General features: G+C 35.2%; 1 protein-coding gene across 5 annotated transcripts in view; it reads right to left on the bottom strand.

The window, feature by feature from the left end:
• LOC101890568 (phosphatidylinositide phosphatase SAC2) overlaps window positions 1–22,545 on the bottom strand; it is an 84,280-nt gene that overhangs the window by 57,623 nt on the left and 4,112 nt on the right. For 3 of the 5 annotated variants that reach the window (XM_059121186.1, XM_059121171.1, XM_059121175.1), the window contains exons 2-9: window positions 16,430–17,115; window positions 15,541–16,356; window positions 15,413–15,483; window positions 12,511–12,726; window positions 11,998–12,234; window positions 11,620–11,936; window positions 11,426–11,556; window positions 9,919–10,580 (exon numbers count right to left, since the gene is read on the bottom strand). In XM_059121186.1, the coding sequence (XP_058977169.1) occupies window positions 9,919–10,580; window positions 11,426–11,556; window positions 11,620–11,936; window positions 11,998–12,234; window positions 12,511–12,726; window positions 15,413–15,483; window positions 15,541–16,356; window positions 16,430–17,115 (3,136 nt within the window). Of the gene's footprint in view, window positions 1–4,951; window positions 5,077–9,918; window positions 10,581–11,425; window positions 11,557–11,619; window positions 11,937–11,997; window positions 12,235–12,510; window positions 12,727–15,412; window positions 15,484–15,540; window positions 16,357–16,429; window positions 17,116–22,545 lie in introns of those variants that run through there. The other 2 variants (XM_059121185.1, XM_059121181.1) reach the window with 2 other exon arrangements.

The raw sequence follows: 22,545 nt of genomic DNA, 5'->3' as shown, positions 1-22,545 counted from the left end.
AAGGATAAGTCCTCCGGAAAGGGACAATAAACTTAGTGATTAAAGAAACATTTTAGTGAATAGTAAAAAAGAAACAAGTTAACAAAATTACGTTAAACAAGAAAACTAGGAAAAGTTAAAAGTGGACATCACATCCTAATAAGAGAGAAATAAATTTTTAAGATTAACAAATTGTTACAAATTTAAAAAAGCAAATAATTACAATATAAGAAATAATTACGAAACTTAAAAAGTGAAAGTGGTAAAACATTAGAGGAAAACTAAAAAACATTAAAAGACTTACAAATAGCCAAAAAAATAGCAACGAAGTGAAATTTGGAACATTAATAAGATTATAAAAAAATTGAAACAAAATGAATAACGCAAATCAACCAGCCCTTAACCCAGCGCAAAACAACATACAATTACGTACGCTAGACATCAATCCCCTTACATATATTGAAAAATTAAGGGAATTTGATGGGAAGAAGGAAGACCTCACAACATTCATAACAAATGTAGATGACATAATTCCTACATTAATGTTATACAACGAACAAGCTCAAAGAATGTGTATGAACATCGTAAAATCAAAACTAACTGGAAACGCCAGAAGAGCAATGGAGGTTCATCCCCATTTGACCCTTTGGACTGACATAAAAGCGATGCTAAATACCAACTTTGGTGGCTTTGCCACTGTGGACCAATTATATCAGGAACTGAGAGCAGCGCAGTATAAAGGAGATACTATGGATTTCTACAACCACATCCAACACAAACTAGCAATTCTTAACCAAAAATGTGGTCAGGAGAATCGATTGGATGAAGTCGATAGGAATATCCAAACTGGTCTGAAGACTTTTATAACACGTCTTCCAATCCATATGAGGACTGTATTATGCACATTAAAACCACAAAGTATGGAGGAAGCTTTGCATGAATTGAGCTCTGCGGGATTCCTGAATAACGAAAAGAAGAAAGACAAACCACAACCAAGTCCCCAACAACAACATTGGCAACCAAAAATAATGCAGCCACATTACCAACAACAGCAACATTGGCAACCAACGATAATGCAGCCACATTACCAACAACAACAACAACATTGGCAACCAAAAATAATGCAGCCACATTACCAACAACAGCAACATTGGCAACCAAGGATAATGCAGCCACATTACCAACAACAACAACATTGGCAGCCGAGAATTGTACAACCAAATTTCCAGCAACATGGATCGCAACAACCTTACTACAAGCCTCAGCAACCACAAATCAGACAACAGCCTCCAACATCATATCAACAAAAGCATGAATCAATGGATGTTGATGCATCTCAACAATCAAAAAGGCAGACACACCACCAGGAGCAGAAATCATGTAAGAATTTAGAAGGTATTAACAATAAAATAGAGATAAGCGAAATGTATCAATATGATTTGTATCAAGACAGTGTATATCAGGATAATAAAGAAGATCAATACAGTTCTGAATATGAGTATGGTACTAATGAAAATTTTGAAGCCAAAGCGGAAAATTTTCGGTTAGTTCCTTACAAGGAGCCACCGGACTTCCCTATATCATACTCAAAGGAAGATCAAGGAAAACAAGATTATTAATTGACACGGGTTCCACAGAAAATCTAATATGTAAAGATCATTGTCCTCCACAGTATATAAAAAATTCTCACACTCCAATATACATTAAAACTGCAGCAGGTGTCATTACGGTTGACCGCAATGCCCATTTTCCAAAAAATTCTATTAAGATTCCCCTTAATTCAGGTACAACATTTAGGGTGTATACCTTTCACAAATTCTTCGATGGAATATTAGGCAACCAAACATTACAAGAAAATTGTTCTGTAATTGATTATAGGAAAAAAGAAGTAAGTATTAACGGTCAAAAGTTCAGGATATATTTTGAAGGAGATTCTGAAGATGACGAATTTTCACTACAAACATTGCCAGAACTCCATCATATTAACATACTAGGAATTACTGAGCAGCTAAGGACAGACCACCTAAATACAGAAGAAAAATCAGAGCTCCAAAGATTAATAACTAAATATGAAAATGCCTTTTACCATCCGGGAGATGATCTGACCTTTACCAATGAGATAAAGCACAAGATAGAAACAGGAGATCATGGCCCTGTATATACGAAATCATATAGGTATCCAGCAATACATACTGAAGAGGTAGATCGACAAATGAATGAAATGCTAGAACAAGGTATAATAAAGCATAGTTCATCTCCATATAATTCTCCTATCTGGGTAGTACCCAAGAAGGAAGATAAAGTAGGAAACAAGGAATGGAGAATTGTTATAGACTATAGAAAATTGAATGCTATCACTGAAGATGATAGATATCCAATACCAGTAATTGACGACATACTAGATAAACTAGGTCGAGCTAACTATTTCACAACATTGGACTTAACAAAGGGATTTTATCAGATTGAGGTAGATCCAAAAGATAGGGAAAAAACAGCATTCTCTACAACAAATGGACATTATGAATTTATAAGAATGCCATTCGGTCTAAAGAATGCTCCGGCAACTTTTCAGCGAATGATGAACAACGTGCTCAGAGAGCATATAAACAGGATATGTGTGGTATACATGGATGATATTTTAGTATTTTCGACTTCATTACAGGAGCATATGGAAAACTTGGGAAAAGTTTTGAAAACATTAGAAGTTGCAAATCTAAAAGTATCCTTAAATAAATCAGACTTCTTGAAAAAAGAGACTGAATTTTTAGGACATGTAGTGACTAATAATGGGATAAAACCAAACCCGAATAAAATAAGATGTATTAAGGAGTTCCCCATACCAAAAGATGTTAAGGAAATACAAAGTTTTCTGGGATTAACGGGTTATTACAGAAAGTTTATCCCAAGTTATGCAAAAATTGCAAAACCCTTGACCATGAGACTTAAAAAAGATGCAATAATTAATACTGAAGATGCTGACTATGTACAAGCATTTAAGAAGTTACAACAGATTCTGATGTCCGATATGGTACTTCAATACCCGGATTTTGAAAAGAGTTTTACTCTGACTACCGATGCTAGTAATTATGCATTAGGAGCCGTCCTGTCACAAAGCAATGGACCAATAGCGTTTGCTTCACGCACTTTAAACCGTCATGAGATTAATTATTCCACAGTTGAAAAAGAATTACTTGCAATTGTTTGGGCAGTTAAGCAATTCAGACATTATCTTTACGGTAGGAAATTCGAACTAAGAACCGATCATAAACCCCTTATATGGCTGGCAAATCTTAAGGACCCTAATTCCAAACTAATCCGTTGGAAAATAAGGTTAAATGAATACGAATTTGACATCAAACATGTAGAAGGAAAGGATAATAAAGTAGCTGATGCTCTCTCAAGAATTAGAGAAGTTAATGCAATCACAGCTAAAAGAAAACATAAATGTGAGATATGTAATAAAATGTTTAGTAAGAAGAATCTGCTTAGGAAACATTTGGATGAACATTTAAAGAAAAGACCACCTTCACCTACTTCTACAATACACAGTGCTGACGAAGATGGCCATAATTTCTTTAAGATATCAGAGAAACCTCTTCAGCACTACAAGAACCAAATAAAAATTGACAATTCCAAGGACAATAAGACGACACATGAACGGATATTTGATAGGAATAGGAAAATATACGCTTATGAAACATTCGACGACGAATTAATATCACGAATATTGAATGAAGCCATGGAAAATAATCTTTCAGCATTGTATTGTGAGGATACGGAAATTTTATTGAAATTACAGGAAAAATATAAAACCACAAAAGATAATCCTTTAAATACAAAACAATTTGAAATCATATTAACAACTAAATTTCTGCAAGATGTTAGATACGAAGAACTCCTAGAAATCATAAATAGACACCACCGATTTGAAAACAATCATCCAGGAATAGATAAAACATATATTGAATTAAAAAGGAAATACTATTATCCGAATATGAAAAAGGAAATTGTTAAAATTATAAATAACTGCGTTATATGTAATTTCAAAATAGAAAGAAACCCCGTCAAATTACCATTCGAGAAAACGGAAACACCACATGGACCTTATGTTCATTACCACTTGGATATTTGGTATCTTAATAACCAAATATTTTATTTGACCATGATTGACAAATTTACAAAATATGCAGCAATGGAAGAATTATCTGACAAAACACCATTACAGGCTATAAAAGCTGTAAATAAATTGTTCCTCATCATGAAGAAACCCCAAAAGATTACTATGGATAATGACCCGACGTTTTCTAATCCAGTATTTACGGGACACCTTGAAGATAATGATATTCAGTATCACTTTACAACACCTCATAGACATACTGGTAATTCGGACATTGAACGTTTTCATAGCAGTTTAAATGAGAATATTAGAATATTAAAAATTAGGGAGGAAAATAATGATGTAGCATACAACTATGATTTACCTTTGCAGGCATTACAGGCATACAACAATAGTTTACATCTTTCTACGAAACAGAAACCCATTGACCTTCATTTTTATAACTCAGATATTCATATGGAAAAAGTTTATAATGAAATTGAAACAGCAAAGGAAAAGATGTTAAAATACAGAAATAAAGAAAGAAAGGATGAAGATATTAATCCTAAATTTGGAAGAACAGCAATCCCTCATAAGACCGAGACTAAAATAAAACAGTTGACTACACGGAAAATTAATGACAAAAAATATAAATTAGATAACCGAAATACAATACTTCATAAAGACCAGTTCATTAAAAGGAAATGTCTTTCCAGGTCTCTGGAAGTCCTTGCTGGCGATTTTCTTGATGATATCCCCAGTGGTAGCGCAGAAGCTCGAGGTAGTCGATTTGAATAAAGGCAACGGATATGCAATGATACAACTTAATGACAAAATGTTAATAGATGACTATATTAAAATTCTTCACATATTTAACACCACAAAATATATGGATTTTTTGAATGAATTGGGAGAGGAAGTTTCGCATATTAATGATTCATTTTTATCGCATGAAATCGAGCACATACATTTACGACTTAAAAGTATTATTCCCCATCAAGCTAGAAATAGAAGAGGTTTAATTAATCTTTTTGGTACAGGATTAAAATATCTATATGGTACAATGGATAATAATGATAGAGAAGAGATTGAAAGACAACTGCAAAATTTGGAGAAGAATGAACATAATATAATAACGCAAACTAATAATCAAATACACATAAATACACAATTTGACAATCAATTAGCTAACTTAACAAAATTATATAATGACCAAACAAAACTGTTGATTAAGAGCATGTCAAACGTTAAATCAATTAAAGATAACACAGCAAAAGCTGATAAAGTTTACCGTCTTAAATACCAAATTGATCATATGGGCAAATTATTAGATAAAGTAAGAGACCTAATCTTGGCTTCCAAATTAAATATTCTCACTCGAGATATCCTGAGTGATGAAGAAATTAGAATATATAATATAACCATAGATAAAATGAAAGAAATTAAGATGAATTTAGCCCTTTACAAAAATAATATAGTATTTGTCTTAAAAGTACCCCAATATAATCCTAAAATATTCCAAGAAGTATATATTCAACCAATACCTAATAAAGAAAAAATGCAAATTAATATTGCAGAAAAATTGTATATCACAAAAGATAATAAAATTTATTATGATGTTAATGAAACACCAAATCTAAGGGAAGTTGAGGATGATTGTATATCCAATCTGTTTAATTATAAGCTCATGAAATGTCATTATATACAAAATACTAAACCAAAAGTTGTCGAAATTGGCTTAAATATTATAATTGCTATAAATACTAATCAAATTGTTAATCATACATGTAACAAATACCCATTAAAATTATCTGGAAATCACATGCTGATCATAGAAAATTGCAAAGTAAAATTGGACAAATGGTACAATAAAGTAATGTTTCAAAACATGTTAATAATTCCAAATCCCTACAGAGACATACATATGATAAATGATTCATATGATTCTTTAGAGGAAATACAGTATCATCATATTAAAAATACCGAATTCATATCAGAAATAAAATTTGAACAGAAAGTAACTAATTACACAGTAATAGTCTTGACAGCTGTAATTATACTTATTATAGCATTGTATCTGTATGTAAAATATAGATCAAGCACAGTAAAAGTAAAAGTAACTATGCCCTTCCCCTCAGCTCCTTTGGAACACGGGAAAGAGTCTTCGTCCGGGGGTGTTATAACCCAAACCAAAATGCCTTTCCAATGACTTGGCAATATATTCATATTACAATTATCGTATTCATATTACAATTATCGTACCATCTGTCATTTAGAAAAAAAAGCCACACCCTTCTTGCAAATCACACAATCGATCGTATTTCAAATCATACGATCGAATCAAAAGACCAATAAATAATCATACGATGTATCTAGAATTAAAATAAACAATTATGTATATTGCACTCATTCACAAATAAAGATTTAGTTCTATTCCAGCAGCAAACTTTAATTGACGTGTTATTTTTTAACGCGAGTTTCGCCAAAGGGAGGAAACTCACTTTAGTTTTTAAAAAATATAATACTATTAAGAATGATTATAATTGTTGCCATTCACTGTTTCAATGTTTCTTTGTAAATGAATACCATTGTGTGGGGATTAAAATGGAAAATTTAATATTGAGCTAGCAAAACCCACTTTTGCATTCAGGGTAATTAAATACAAGAAATCCATTAAAATGTTTATGTTGAGTTAGCAGATTTATTTGTTTTCCTATTGCACGCAGTATTCTCTAATACATTCCTTATCAGAAGGATTTTAATGTAAACATTTAAAGGCTTTAAAACGGGCTGAGGCTTGAAGAAATTATTCAGTTTCAGCCAAACTTTTTAAATAATAAAATGGAGTCACCTTTAATAAAGGAACGTAGTAAGCTTGAAAGCTCTGGAGAAAATCAATTTTTATTTAAAGTTACTGCTATCAGTGAAGAAAGGTATGCCAAGGATGACATCCGGGAAATTCATATTCAACGGGACGATACCATGGACTTTTTCCTGGACGACGTCGACGATGATATTTTTATAACGGCAGGAGAAAATTTTGATAGTATGATGATTAATAGAATTCGGGAAAATTTTCCCGATCAACCAACAATACTTTCTGTTGAAGTAATACATAATCCCGAATTACTAGAAATAATTCGAGATATTGATAAACATATTGAAGAAAATATAGAAACATATTTAAGAATAGTTTCTAAATTCGATAATTGTGAAGATAATAAAAAATTAAAACATTTTTTTAACATTTATAAAGAATAAAGACTAAATAAAAAAATAAAAAAAAAAAATATTCGTTTTATTGTTTTTTCTTTTTAATTTGGTTGATAGTTGATGATTGAGTAATGTGTGTGGGATAAATGTAATTACTATTATTTTCCAGAGAGAGTGGGAGAGTAAAAATGGAAGAAAAATACAAATTGAATTCATGGGGTAGGGTTTTGGTATAAATAGTGACTAATTTTCATATGAAAATTAGTCTGGAATAAATACTTAAGGAATAATGTCAAATACAAATTTAGTAAACTTGTTCAACTCCTTCAACTACAAAAAAATTATGAGGGTGAAGGAGATGGATGACAGCCAGGAATATATAATTAATGGAGCCTACAGGACACATACGAAATATGGAGTAAGGATTGTCCTGAAATTGGATGACGCAATACTATACTTGCCATCGAGGTTTCTATCTTTGGGGGATGAAGAGGTCAAGGAATTGGGATGTGGTGGATATTCCATAACAAAATTACCATTGCGTGATGAATGTAAACATTTCGGTAAGCTCCGCGCATGCTCACATAGTTTGCCATCCCTAATATTATTAAACCGAACGGACACACACACACGCACACACATTGGCATGCTCAAGGTCAAGAGCGCGCCCACACACGTCGATCAACACAGTTTGCGAACGGAGACACACACACACAAACACATACTTTGCCATACTCAGAACGGAGGATCACACACACACGCACATACATAAATTGCCATACTCAGAACGGAGGATCACACACACACACTATTTGTAAACAAAAGCGCACGTGTTGACACATACACGGACGGACAGACTGTAATTTGATACTTTAATGAGTTTTTGACCATTTTAATGACTTTTGGCTAATCCTTTGTATTTTAAACCATACATCCTTATTCTACTCCCTACACTGAAAATACTACAATATAACATAAAAGCATAATTAAAATAGAAAACAAAAAACTCCTGGAACTTTTCCATGAGAACAAACAAATCGATGTCGCAACTAATCTTTGCAATTACAACTTTTACGGGAAGAAAAGGAATCATGGTTACGGTGTTGTAGGTATCGACAAATTCTCATCAATCAATTTGGACAATGAAAACGAATTAATTGGTATTTCTATTATTAATATTAAAAATACCTTCAGCATTGTTGTCGTATACACGCCCCCAAACAGTAACTGATCTAATTACATTGTTATATTACACTTTTACCAAGCCTTAAATAGATCTAAAATTGAATACGGTGCTTCATCCTTATCGAATCAAACCAAACAATCGGAAAGGTAACTCAAAACGTGTATTCAGGAGAATCTTAGGAAAACCCTCGAACTAATAAGATCAACCTCCATGTCTATATTAAAATGCCCTTCAATACTGTTGTCACATTGATCCCATCTAAAATAGATAAAAGGTTAAATACCTTTTACTCAAAATAAATAGTCTCAAGCATCCAACATTACTTCTTGCCGATTTCAATGTCAAATCTGTGTGATAGGTCACCGATCTTAGCTGGTATCAATGATTGTTCATGCCTTATCAATGGTGAACCCAAAAATACCCGAAAGTTAAACCTCCCAACTTCATAGATTAAAAACGCAAATCACAGTCAACGCAGAGCTTCATTCATTCAACAGATCCCTATATTTTTACAAAGGCAGCAAGGTTCCAAGCAGTAGAAAGTGAGTTTTATTTGGAGCTGATTCGGTCACAAAATATTCGGAGGTCAAAAAGAGTTTACTAAATAAATAAATTGAAAAAAGGCTGGATTGTCACATATAACCATTAACAACAGCAAATGTGACAATACATACATACATCTTCAACACAACAAAAAATGTCTAATTTAGATGTAAAGGATCAAATGTAAGTTAAATGTTCCACATACAAACGAACGTGGATTCCTCAGCTTTCCTGCAAGTTTTTGATTATTCAATGGAAATGAATTGAAATTGAATGCAAATAAAAAGTTTTTTAATAAAAAATAAAATATTTTAAATAAATATTTGCATACTTTTTTATAGATAGCACACATAATAAAATCACAAATAAATATTTCATTGTAAATTTCCAAAAACGAAAAAAAAATAAAATCAAACATCTAAAGAAAGGCACTCTGATTCTGAATCTGTGTGTCTGTACTCAAAATATTATAGCAATTTGTACATGTATTTTTTTTTTATCAAATTTTAACAAAAGATTTTTTTTCTAATTTTTGTTTATAAAAAAAAACAAGTTAAGTTGAAAGTTTCCGTTAGATTATGAGAGTTTACTATTTAAATTTATGAACATAACTCACTGGTTAAATTTTATTAGAAGAGTAAAAGGACAAACCTAATGGTGTTTTAAAATTCTGTTATATGTAACACTTAACTCAACTTAAAACTACATAATGATAAGACTATAAAACAACATTACATTGTATGAGGTATGTCGGAGAAAATTTAACTAAAAAATTGGAATAATAAATTTGTTTTTGCAATAAATTAAAATTAAAAACATTACAATTTAAACGGCACGCTAGCCACCACCATATGTTGGGTACGATAAAACTTAAAGAGAAAATCACATATAAAATACCGACCTTGATTGATTCTCAGGCGCAACAGATGACGACGACGAAGCCACATCATCTTGTATACATATTTGTGGATTGGGTGTAATGGGTCTTAACGGTGGAGCATTTTCCAATAGACCTGTTGGCAAAGTGACATTATTAGCCACCGATGAAATCGAAATTGAATTGACATTTTCCGTATGTTTGACGGCATTATCCTTATCTCTCAACTGTTGCATATTATCTGAACCGGGCGATTGTATTTCCACAGTTTCTTGGGCATTACCCATGACAATACCCACCGAGGGTAAGAAATTGTTATCGTTGTTAAAATTGAAATTTGTTGCCGCCGATATGGCCAATTCGGTATCAGAATCTACATCAGGTTCAAAAATACTGTTATCATTTTCCTCTGAATCCGAACCACTGGTGGAGAGTTTTGATGATTTACCCACGGTAAATATTGGCTTCTCTGTCGCTTCCATACACTTGTCTATGGAAGTTTGTGATTGACGCATTACTTGAGGATTAATTTGAGCGGTTTTATTTGATGTGCTTGGAGCATTCGATGTCTTATTTTTGTTTGGATTGAGCGTTTGCCCTAATTTCGAGAATTGACCAGCGACATTGGAAAACGCTTTTGAACTTATTTGCAGCAATTGAGATTCGGAGAGATTGCGAGGCATTCCCTAAAACAATAAGAAACAGTAAATAGTTGGTTTTTTTGTGATGGTGATAACAGATACTGTACAATGATTTCTTTACATGCTTTTGAGTACGGTTGATCCGACAGAAAAATTGTACAACTAAAAATAAATATTTCAAAATTCTCAATTTCTTAGCTAATATGTAGCAGCTTATGCTGCTGTGTTCTTTCTGACTTCTCTCAATCGGGTTCAGTCTTAAAAAGAATGCAACCTTTACGGGTTGGATCCAAAACGAAACTTGAATTAGTTGGTTTGGCTGGGCTTCGAAATATGTGCAGTGTGTTTTGTGGACCTGTTCTTAACAGCGATGTCAATCCGGACCAATAGGAATTAAGACGGCTGCACCATCCGGACAACTGAGCGAAAACTACTCGGGTTTGTCGGGGCAGCTCCCGCTCTTCTGCTTCGATGGGAAGGGGATGGTCCCATAGTACAGTATTCACTATTATATATCCTTCCAAGACTTCTGAGACCGCGTTAGAGTGAATACTATTCAGTCCAGCTTCTTTTCCAGGGTTCGAGATCGACTTAAACGTTGCATTTGTATTATACCTTCTTAAGAGTGACTTTCGGTCTATTTCTATTCTTTAAAAAAAACATTATGTATCAATTCGGAATATCTTCTATTCTGTCTGTTTCAAAGCTCTCAAATCAAAAGAAGACCTTTAGAGATATTATATTTTATAACAGACCTTTAGAAGGTCTTTTAAACTTTGGCTGGCTATTTGAAATACTTATATTCTATAATATGCACTATTGGAGTCTTCTGCATTGTGGATGCTGGGTTTGACTTTTGCTCCTCCTAATGCTTGATAACATCTACTCACCTTTGGTACTTCCAATAGGGGATTTCGACTCTTACGTCTTTGTAAGACACCACCTGTAATAAATTTCACATCGGGACGGCCAGCCGTATCCAAAGCTATGCGAAACATTTCCACAATCGATTGCATGGATTCTGCAAAGGCAAAGAAAAAACGTATTTATATCTTTTTCAAAGTGTTTCACAAAAGCAACTTACCAGATATTTCCTCTTGTGTCTTAATCGGATATGCCATATTGTTAAAGAATCGAATATTTGCCGATCTAAACATATGGAAATATCCATCAACACCATCAACTGTGTAGTTGATACGCAGACACAGCATTGCTGGCGTCGAGCCTTGGAACATTTTCGATTGTTGATACATGCCCAATTCAATCATAACAATGTTTTCCAAAAGCACCTTTTCAAAACGTACAATCTTATCTAAATGTGAATCATATTCGGCTACTATATAACTATCATCAGTTAACAATAATATGCTATCAACTTCGGTTTCATTTATGTCACCAGAACTGAAACAAAATGTAAAATAATTAAAATAACACGAATATGTAATTTATTCAAATAACATACCCTGGATCGGCATCAATCAGACCCCATGCACCAACCGGATATTGAGCTGAGCCCAATAACAGTTTACGGCAATCCTCCACAAGCAATTTTGCGTGTTCGGCGCCTTCCGAAGCATCGGTGTCGTCCGGGGCCGCTTGACCCCCCAATGCGTTTAAAGACTCAGAGGTCACGGGATTTCCTAACATTAAATCTATGGTGGCTTGGCGATAGCTGTCCTTAAAACGTGCCAAGTAATAACTACAAGAGACAATACAAAGATACGATTTAAAGAATTGCCAAAATCAAACTCATGTAAAATAATAACAAATAACTTCAAAAATAATCAATACCTTTTGCAATGTTAAAATAAAACAAATTGAAACGAAAGGCATAACTAAAAAATGTTGAAATATGGAATTGTTGAAAATATCTAATTGCAATTTAAAATTGCTGTTGGCGACAAGTTTGCTACTAGCATCAATGTCGTGATTATCACCACCATCTTCGCCATGGTGATTGTTATTGCTACGCCACCTGGTATAAATGACGTTTTCCAATAATTGCAATTCCGGTTGCAAAACACCCGCATAATAATAGCCCCTTGTTGGCGCTGGCACCGAGGGACACAAGATTTGTAGTATTGTTGTCAACACTTCATCCTCTTTCAATTGCTGGGCATCATTCAGTTGGCCCTGCATTAAATCAATCATGCACTGACGAAATGTGTCGGCAAAATTTTGTATGAAAAAACTACGAATAAAAAAAGAAGAGAAAGAACAAAGATACGAAGAGTTTGAGGATGTGTACAATCGAAACGAAAAACAAAAACAAGAAAACATTGAGTGTTGAGAAACCATGTGGCATTATGTCTGTGAAAATGTTTTCATTGCTGGTTAATAGAGAAGTATATGTTCGATATAATGTGTAAAGGCATTAGTAATTATTTTATATTACAAATGATATTTTTTATAGAATTGTTTTCAAAGAGATTTTTGGTAATATTTGACAACGTAATTGTCTGATTTAATTTGAAAATTATATTTTTTGGCTATTAACCAAAAAATATATATATAGAAGGTTCAGGAAAATACCAACAATATCAAGAGGATAATCGTTAATATGTATGGCAAGAAGGTGATTTTTTGTCTCCTACTCAAAACTGGGATTAAACTCCATGCGACACAAAGGGCCATGATCCGATTGAACAGGAAGGATAAGAAAACAGCAAAGCACAGTATTCATAAGAAGTCCCTGTGCTCCTAGCAAAAAACTGTTGTTGTAACAAAAAAAAAATCGGCTACCCTTTCAGGATTTAGGCTACATCCTACATTTTTAGTAGTGAAGTAGGCAGGTTTGTATGGACAATTAAAAGGGTGCAGCGTATTGTGCGGACCTGTATCACACGTTAGACAGCCATTTAGCACATCCTTACCAATTCGCACGCAACACCAATTAGGCCAAAGCTACCTTGGTTGGTCTAGGCAGTCGACGTTCGAATTTAACATGCCATTGAATGTTAATGTCTCTAGGAGCTTGGGAGGTCGGGATTAAATGATTTTCGAGCTACACATTGAATGAAAGTTAAAAATGTCGGAAATAGTATCAAATTTTAAAATAATTTTAGATTTGTTCGAATTGGTCACCTTTGGCACGAATTATAGCCCTCAAACAGCCAAAGAAACCGTCACACGCTGTTCGAATGTTGCTCTGCGGTATTTTGGCCCATTCCCGGCGAAGCGCTTGCTTGAGGTGATCGACACTTTGGTATTTTTTAGTGCCAAAATACTCCATACACAATAGTCCATCGGATTGGTATCCGGAGATTTTGGTGGCCATTGTGCGCTGGAAATAAAGTGAGGAACCTCATTTTGTAACGCGTGCTGAGTGCGATGGTACTGAGTCCTGTTGGAATGTCCAAGGTCTGCGGCCAAAATGTTTGTGTGCCCAAGACTTTAATACACCCTTCAGAATATTTTCGTGATAATATTCGGCATTTATTCTGATACCACGGCCGATTAATGCGAGCGGAGAGCGACCATCGGCTGTTATGGCGGCTCACACCATCACCGGCGCTTGAGTTCTGGTGACCAACCGGAGGTGCACATTTTCAGCTGACCGCTTTGGCAAGTAAGCAGATAATTTTCTTTGTTTTTTGTTCACAAAACTGCTGGGCAACGAATGTTTTCTCATCGGAGAAAACCAAATTCGGCAGTTCACAACTTTCAGCCAAGCGAAGCAACTCTTTAGCTCTTTTGAGTTTTTTTTTCTGTTGCAATGTAAGTTCTTGCAATTTTTGAAATTTCAATGGCTTTACCCCCAGCTCATTTTTCAATATTTGCCGAATGTAATTTTGCGATATGTTCAGCTCACGAGCCATTTTTCGGCCACTGCGACGCGGGTTTCGATCAAGTTTTCTGCTGATGTTGCTGTTTTCTTCCTTAACGTCGGGTTACACTACCAGTATCACGGTAACGAGCGATGGTACGAGACACAAAAGATTTATTCACATTTAAATGCTGGAGTGGTCTAACGATAGCAACTTGTGGTTTTCCAGCTAAATATAAAGATATCACGCTTGAATTCCATCACGAGTAACAGTTTTTCTGGAAAATTCACACCAAAATGCTTTCGTACGCTTGTAAATATTATAATGAGCTGTCACTGGAATAATCTTAACAGCTGTCGGTCGAGTGGCTTAAAAATGACAGCAGTCTGAAGTTGGTTGCAGTTTTTTAATCTCACCCTGTACATTTGTTGACAAATTTGCAGAAATACATCGAAATACTGGAGTGCAAGAAAATGTTTGCCAGAGGTGGAAGAAACCACCACGAACACTGAATCCCGAACTTTAGAACATATGGCTTAAATTGTCAAAATCAAGAGTTACCGCTAAATGAGGGGTCATTATCAATACTTAACATAATACATACAATTTAAAATACATTTTATCGGGTCTCCGGCGAACATTTGGACAGGTCAGGTATTGTATGGTGGAGGGAATAAAAATAATTGATTGTTGTCTCACAAATGTAATAGGCGTTGGTTCGTTGGCAACTGGGAAGTGTTGCAATAAGTCTTTTGATGGAGTTCTAAAAAATGTATAATGATCTTATTCTACCCACATATCCATAAACATGTCTTTGAAAACAATTCTATTGTAAAATTAGTAATATTTTGGGAAAAGCATGCTGTAAATAAATGTAGAATATTAGTGGAACAAAATGGAATAGAAGAAGAAAAGTGATAGAGCCCAACGAAAATATTCACAAAATGTTGTCAACAATCCCATTTAAATTTTTACGAGAAAAAGCATTGGCAAAATATTTTCAACAATTGTTTTTTTTTTTTTTTTTTCTAAACTATTAACAAAACAAGAATGACTAAACAGATACAAAATAATAAAGAACATATAAGTTTTAAACAGTTGATAACCTACCGATTAGCTGAATTCATGCCGTCTTTCATCATGCCGCTTATTTTACGTTCACCCGTACGTGTGTAATCACCCTAAAAGAAAAATATGGTTTCTTTATTTCTTATGCAGTTTAAGTTGTTTTTTATTACCTTCAATGCATTTGTTCCGGCATATTGACGACTTATAATGTCACCATTATTCGCCCACAATACCATAAACGGGGATTTCAAAGCCTCTGGTATGGGTGTATACGGCGGAGCCATACCCAATTTAACTAATTGTGACTCTAATACTGCTTTGCCCAAAGCGGTTTGCACCACATTTGTACGATCCAGACAATCCATGCAGTTAACACGAAAAACTGATTTCTGATTACAAATAACACCACGTTGATCACGCCAATGGAAACCCATTGCACCAGCCTCCGGGGCTAAAGCCTCTACCAGTGCCGAGACATTTTCAAAACGCATGCCACGGCAATAGTCATGAAAATCAAAAGTTATGTAGACAATACGATCATTGTTGTATTTCAAAACATGCTTAGCATATGCATCACCAATTAGCTTCTCCTTGCCGCTTTGTTCGACCAAATTTACTATGCACACGCCCTCGTAAACGTCGAGTTCTTTGTTGAAATGTATCTCAAAGGCCTCTTGGGTCTCTTGTTCACCCCTATCCAAACGAGGTGGAGGTCGATATTTATAGCCTGGCTGGGACCAATAAATTGGTACAGATCCCCGAACTTGAGTAAAGGCCAATTGATGATGGCGAAATGTGAGTATTTGCTCGGTCTCAACATAGTTGGCGCAATTTCCATTTTCATCGACACCACGTCGCTTGTAACGCGTGCCAGCACGATGTCTTGATCTGCGCGAAACCAAGGCCAAGTTAAAGCATTCATTGCCAATGACACATGTCTCGACTTGCACGAAACCCTGAATAATGGGCAAGATCCATGTTTTGTCCTTTGTAACAAATGAAAAGGGAAAATATATTAAGTACAATTCCATGTATATTAAGAGAATATTTTCTACTTACATTCAATTTCATAATTGCTTCCAACATATGCATGTTCCAAAAGAACCTCTCATCCGGCGTCTGCTGATCTGTTGAGCCGGCCGGCAAATGACGTTGCAAATTGTTGGTAATATCATGCTCAAAACAAAAATAAAAACTATCCGTATCATCGAATACTTTGTGTAACTCCTCTGTAATACGTTTCTCAATTCTCGATGGATCCTTAATGCCCACCGAAGATTTAACTTGATTTGAGGCCAACGCAGCGGCTTGTTGTGTTGTATTCTTGATGGTTGTTCCAGCACTTTTGACAGCACCCCAGGTTTTATTCATCAGCTGATTGCCCTCAAATAGTTTGGTTCGTGACGACGATGTTGATGTCGCGGAATTGACATTCGCATTGCTTGCATTGTTCGCAGCAATTGATGACGATGATGTTGAAGAGTTTCTAGAATGTGTCGGCGTTGTATTGGAACTCCTTGAATGGCGTGTACATGGTGTAAGGCTAGTGTCCGGATCGTCAGCACTTAAAATACATATTGACTTAATTTTATACACTAAATGTGGTGGATAAAGTACACCAACTGGTGTAGCCTCCTTAATTATCACAAGATGCGGTTCATAGACATTCGGTAGGGATATAACGCCTACAATACCATGCGTTATGCCAATGCATTCAATATCATCGACAGAGGAGAGATCCCAGCCTGTAAGAAAAAAATAATAACAATATTAAAATATTTAATTTGGTGAGAATTGAATATTGAAATTAAGAATGCTGCTCCAAAAGAAGATTTAAATGACAAATGATTATTAAAGCCAACGAAAGGCTCAAGAGGGAGGGACAGGCAACTACTGTAAGGTACACATTTTTGAACATTCCATCATTATTCCCAAAGGAATAAAAGTTTGCATATCATCTTATGCAAACTACAATTTTAATTAAAATGAATATAGGTAATCTAAAATACAGAGAAGCTATTTTTTCTGTAATAAACGGCGACAAATTTAATCAAATATTATGGTCCGACATGTGATTGAGCTACAAAAGCTTAATCAGAAATAAATATAGATATTTCTGGTTAAGCTTTTGTAGATCAATAACATGGTGGTTAATTCTTCAATTTCCTGTTAAAACTATTTCAGTGACAGCTCATTATATTGTTTACAAGCGTACAAAAGCATTTTGGTGTGTAATTGATGGAATTTAAGCGTGATAGTGTGCTTTTTTTGTATTTGGCGGGAAAACCACAAGTGGCTATCGTTAGAGAACTTCAGCATTTAAATGTGAATAAATCTGTTGTGTCTCGTACCATCGCTCGTTACCGTGATACTGGTAGCATGGCCCGACGTCAAGGAAGTGGACGAAAGAGAACAGCAATATCAGCAGAAATGGTTCAAACCCCGCATCGCAGTGGCCGAAAAATGGCTCGTTAGCTGAACATATCGCAACATACCATTCGGCAAATATAGAAAATGAACCCATTGAAATTCCAAAAAGTGCAAAAACTTACACCGCTACCGAAAGAAAATAGACTGAAAGGAAAGTGGTGAACTGCCTGTTGTGTCTGGCGTATTTTGGAAAGCAAGGTTGGCACTTAAAAATACCAAATTGTCGATCACCTCAAGGAAGCGCTTTGCCGGGAATGAACCAAAATACCGCAGACCGCACACATACAACGTGTGACCGTTTAATTGGCCGTTTGAAGACCATAATTCGTACCAAAGGTGACCAATTCGAACAAATCTAAACTTATTTTAAAATTTGTGCTATTTCCTATATTTTTTGCTTACATTCAATAAAATTAACAAAAAATGTAAAAACTATGGCGTTTGACTTTTAGCAGTATTTTGGTCTTTGCCTTCATTTGGTTTTTGGGAGCATTAAGTAGTACCAAGTATTCCATTTTGAGGCTCAATAATAAGTGGGTTAATTCTTTAATTTCCTGCTAATTACTGGACTCTTATTGCCATTAAACTGGCCAACAATTGGCTGCTTAATTTGAAACTATTAGAAATCACAACATTATTTTGTTGATTATTTGTTTTCCCAAAAAAAAAAAAAAAAAAAAAAAAACAAAGCTGTCACGCAACGAGGGCTTTATAAATTAGTTTTCTTCGACAGTAGTTAAAAGCAATAAAATATTAATTTCACCACCTCAAATATTTCAAATTAAGTTAATGGTTTTTTGAAGCCAACACATTTGTTGCTGAATGTATTTATAAATTTATCACACATTGGTCTTCTCGGAAATCAAAGAAATTATTTACGCTTTCAAAAAGTTAAATATTGACTAAAATATTTTCAAAAGGGTTGGAAATTAATATTGAAATGAATAATTAACTGAGTGACAAGTGAACGTTTGATATTTAAGGCTTGCCAGCAAGGGTGTTGCTCTCGAATTACCCGATATTTGACAAGTCGAAAATACACCATTATTACAAAAAGAAAAATACACGCTTTAACAATGCATTGAAAAGTTTACAATTCACTAAAAAATGGCAGTAGTTTGTTTTTGGAAAGCAATAGCCGCTAGGCATTCTTCCTGGTAAACGACCAACAGGCAGCGTTGGCAGAGCATATTGATTGCCGTCATTCGACACGGTAAATGAGGATAAGAGGAGAGTGTCACAGTTCGTTACGTGACTTGGCAAACCATAATTTCTCTTGAATGAGACTATCTCACAACCTTTAAACGCCGGACTTTCCTTAAAAATAAAAATGCTCATTGGCGAGATTTCAGAGAGGACTACCCTTTTAACCCTACCCTTTTAATGTTCGGGTATCAGAAAGGTTTCTCCGCGACATCATCAAAGCTGCAGCCGCCTTAATCACGTAATGGAGACTGTTCCTAAGAGGTACCCAAGCAAGGAGGTAAATTCACCCACATTGAAGCGAGAAAAGTGTGGTGCCTCGTGAGACTTGGGTACTTGCGACAAAAGCAGCATCGTCCTGTAAGAGTCAGCTTCGCTGACATTCTTGTGCACTGCTGTCTTCGATTTGATTTCAAAACTCGAAGTGGCCGAAAAATGACTCGTGAGCTGAACATATCGCAATATTCCATTCGGCAAATATTGAAAAATGAGCTCGGCTACCACGTTGAAATTCCAAAAAAGTGCAAGAACTTACACCGCAACAGAAAGAAAATAGACTCAAAAGAGCTAAAGAGTTGCTTCGATTGGCTGAAAGCGGTGAACTGCCGAATTTGGTTTTCTCCGATGAGAAAACATTCGTTGTCCAGCAGTTTGTAAACAAGCCAAATTATTGTGTTTACTTGCCAAAGTGGTGAGCTGAAAATGTGCACTTTCGATTGTCGCTTCGTTGAGAATGGACCAATGTACAGCAAAGCAACATTCGGGCAGCGTGTACCGGTTTCATTGGCCGTTTAAAGGCCATAATTCGTGCCAAAGGTGACCAATTCGAACAAATCTAAACTTAATCTAAAATTTGATGCTATTTCTGACATTTTTTGCTTTCAATCAATAAAATTTAAAAAAAAATGTAAAAATTATGGCGTTTGACTTTGTTGCAGTTTTTTTATCTCACGTTGTAGTTAAGTCTCTGTGATGATCCCACATAAAGAGGATCCACTAACGCTGCGGTGTTTTGCGACCGCCTATCAGTGTTGCAGGTTTGCAGTCAGGGTACCGACTGTATTCAGAAGGTGTTACGTGATACCTGGGTGCCTGGGACGGGTATGAGATTTAGTTTCGGAGTCCATGCCATGGTATGGAGGCTATGCCATGGACGACCTTATTCCCCAAGAAAACAAAAATAAATTGAAAACATTTCCAAAAAATACAAATTCATCTTCGCCGGATTTCGGTGTGGACGCCTTAGCGACCTCATTCGATCCAGCAAAAATGACCCCATCAAAATTGACTTTCAGATCGAACAGTGATTAATAATCGCCTCATAGAACTAGAATATCAAAACGTACTGCTGGCCATAATTTTAGACATCGTTTCCAAAAAGCAACTAGCAATCCTCAAATTATAGCAGATATTTGGTTTCTAAGACTGATTCAGATGCGGATTCCTGCAGGTTTCTTTGACATGGGCTGCAATTATCCAATTTAAATTGGCTGTTAAGCTAAAAGATAATGAATGAGATATTCGGCTTTTCAGCTATTTTTTCTAAATAACTTAAACTTTACTTCGAATATACTCTGTCCGTAAGCCTGTGATAATATGATGAGCTACTGTCTTGGATTCCAGTTCTCCAGGTTTATGCGCCATACTCATCCAAGTTAGTAGATACTCTTGCTTATCTTGAAATCCATCGTTTTCAAGGTATTCGACCCGTAGGTCCAAATCCAGATAATGCAAAAGTGATAAAGTTTAATTTTCATCTGCTACCCGAAAGTTAAAAATGTCTAGTTTATAACCCTTAAAAAATTATTGCTGCAAGAAATTTTTAACATTGTATTTGTTAATTAATACAGATAGTTTCGCATTTTAATCCCTGCCCGCAATAGTGTAAGAATATTGCAATGATTGCTATGTGTATAGCAGCCCTTTTTCCACAAACCAGCTTCAAGGTTTATACCTCTGCACACAAGTTCACTTTATGCGTTTAATATTTTGCAAAAATGTTTTCTATTTTTATTGCATCCATTCTAGCGAATAATATGAGCTTGCGAAATGGTGGTCATTTTATATTGAAGGAACATGGAGAAGGGTTGTTTTGTTGATAGCTTTTTGGTCTATAACATAGGTTGCTACGAAAAATAAATTTCCTATATTTTATAATTTGAACGGAAATTGAGAATTTCCACTATGAGTTATTAAATAAATTGCTATCTACAAATGTGTTATCCTCTTCTCTCAATTTCAAGGAAAATGATTCTTCAGACCACCCTCATATATGTTTTTATTTAGAAAATGATAGTAGAAAAAATCACAACACCATTAATAGTTGCTATGCGTTGCTACTCTTTCGTCCATACATTGTACGACATACACATATACCAAGGATAAGAAAAAAATCCTAAAGTGGTTTGCTCTACAACCGTCAAATGCAGAGATTACACTTAAAGTGAGCAGAAGTTCATGTCTTTAGAACAAACAGATTAAATTATATTAAAATTGGCGAAAGATATGAAAGAAGAAAGCACGCAGACAGCATAGGATTGGCTCTCTAATACTCTACACAATTACATTAGGCACGTATAATGAATATTATTTGCCTTCAGGGAAATGCTTGCCCTATCTGGCAGATTGGTAATTAGGAACAAATTGATAAAAAAAATTATATTTTAGTATAAGGTATATGGTCGAACTCACACATAGCTAATGAAAGCACTGACGGGGGGAGTTACCAGTAAAATATAATATTCGAAATCGAACAAAGTCCACTGTTTGGATCATATTCACAAAGCCAATAGTAGTTTTGACCGAGCCTAAAAGCTCTATCCTTATCTACAGGATGAGATAAAAAACTGCAACAAAGTCAAGCGCCATAATTTTTACATATTTTTAAATTTTATTGAATGATAGCAAAAAATGTGGGAAATAGCATCAAATTTTAGAATAAATTTAGATTTGTTCGAATCGGTTACCTTTATAGCCATCCAACGGCCAATGAAACCGCCATACGCTGCCCGAATGTTGCTCTGCGTTATTTTGGCCCTTTCCTGGCGAATTGCTTGTTTGAGGTGATCGACACTTTGGTATTTTTTAGTGCCAAATTTACTTTCCAAAATACTGCAGACACAATAGTCCAACGGATTGGTATCCGTGATTTTGGTGGCCATTGTGCGTTGGAAATGACGCGAGGAACCTAATTTTATAACCACTCTTGGGTAGCGCGGGCTGAGTGCGATGGTGCTGAGTCCTGTTGGAATGTCCAAGGTCTGCGGCCAAAATGTTTGCGTGCCCAAGACTTTAATACACCCTTCAGAATATTTTCGCGTTAATATTCGGCATTTATTCTGATGCCACAGTCGATTAATACGAGAGGAGAGAGATCATCGGCTGTTATAGCGACCCACACCATCACCATGTCCGGGCTTGAGTTCTGTTGGCCAACCGACGGTGCACATCTTCAGCTGACCTCTTTGTCAAGTAAACATGGTAATTTGTTTTTTTTACAAACTACTGGATAAAAAATGTTTTCTCATCGGAGGAACCCATAT

The sequence above is a fragment of the Musca domestica genome, unplaced genomic scaffold, assembly GCF_030504385.1.
Source record: "Musca domestica strain aabys unplaced genomic scaffold, Musca_domestica.polishedcontigs.V.1.1 1, whole genome shotgun sequence".
NCBI classification, from domain to species: domain Eukaryota; kingdom Metazoa; phylum Arthropoda; class Insecta; order Diptera; family Muscidae; genus Musca; species Musca domestica.
This window is presented reverse-complemented; position numbering and strand designations above follow the sequence as displayed.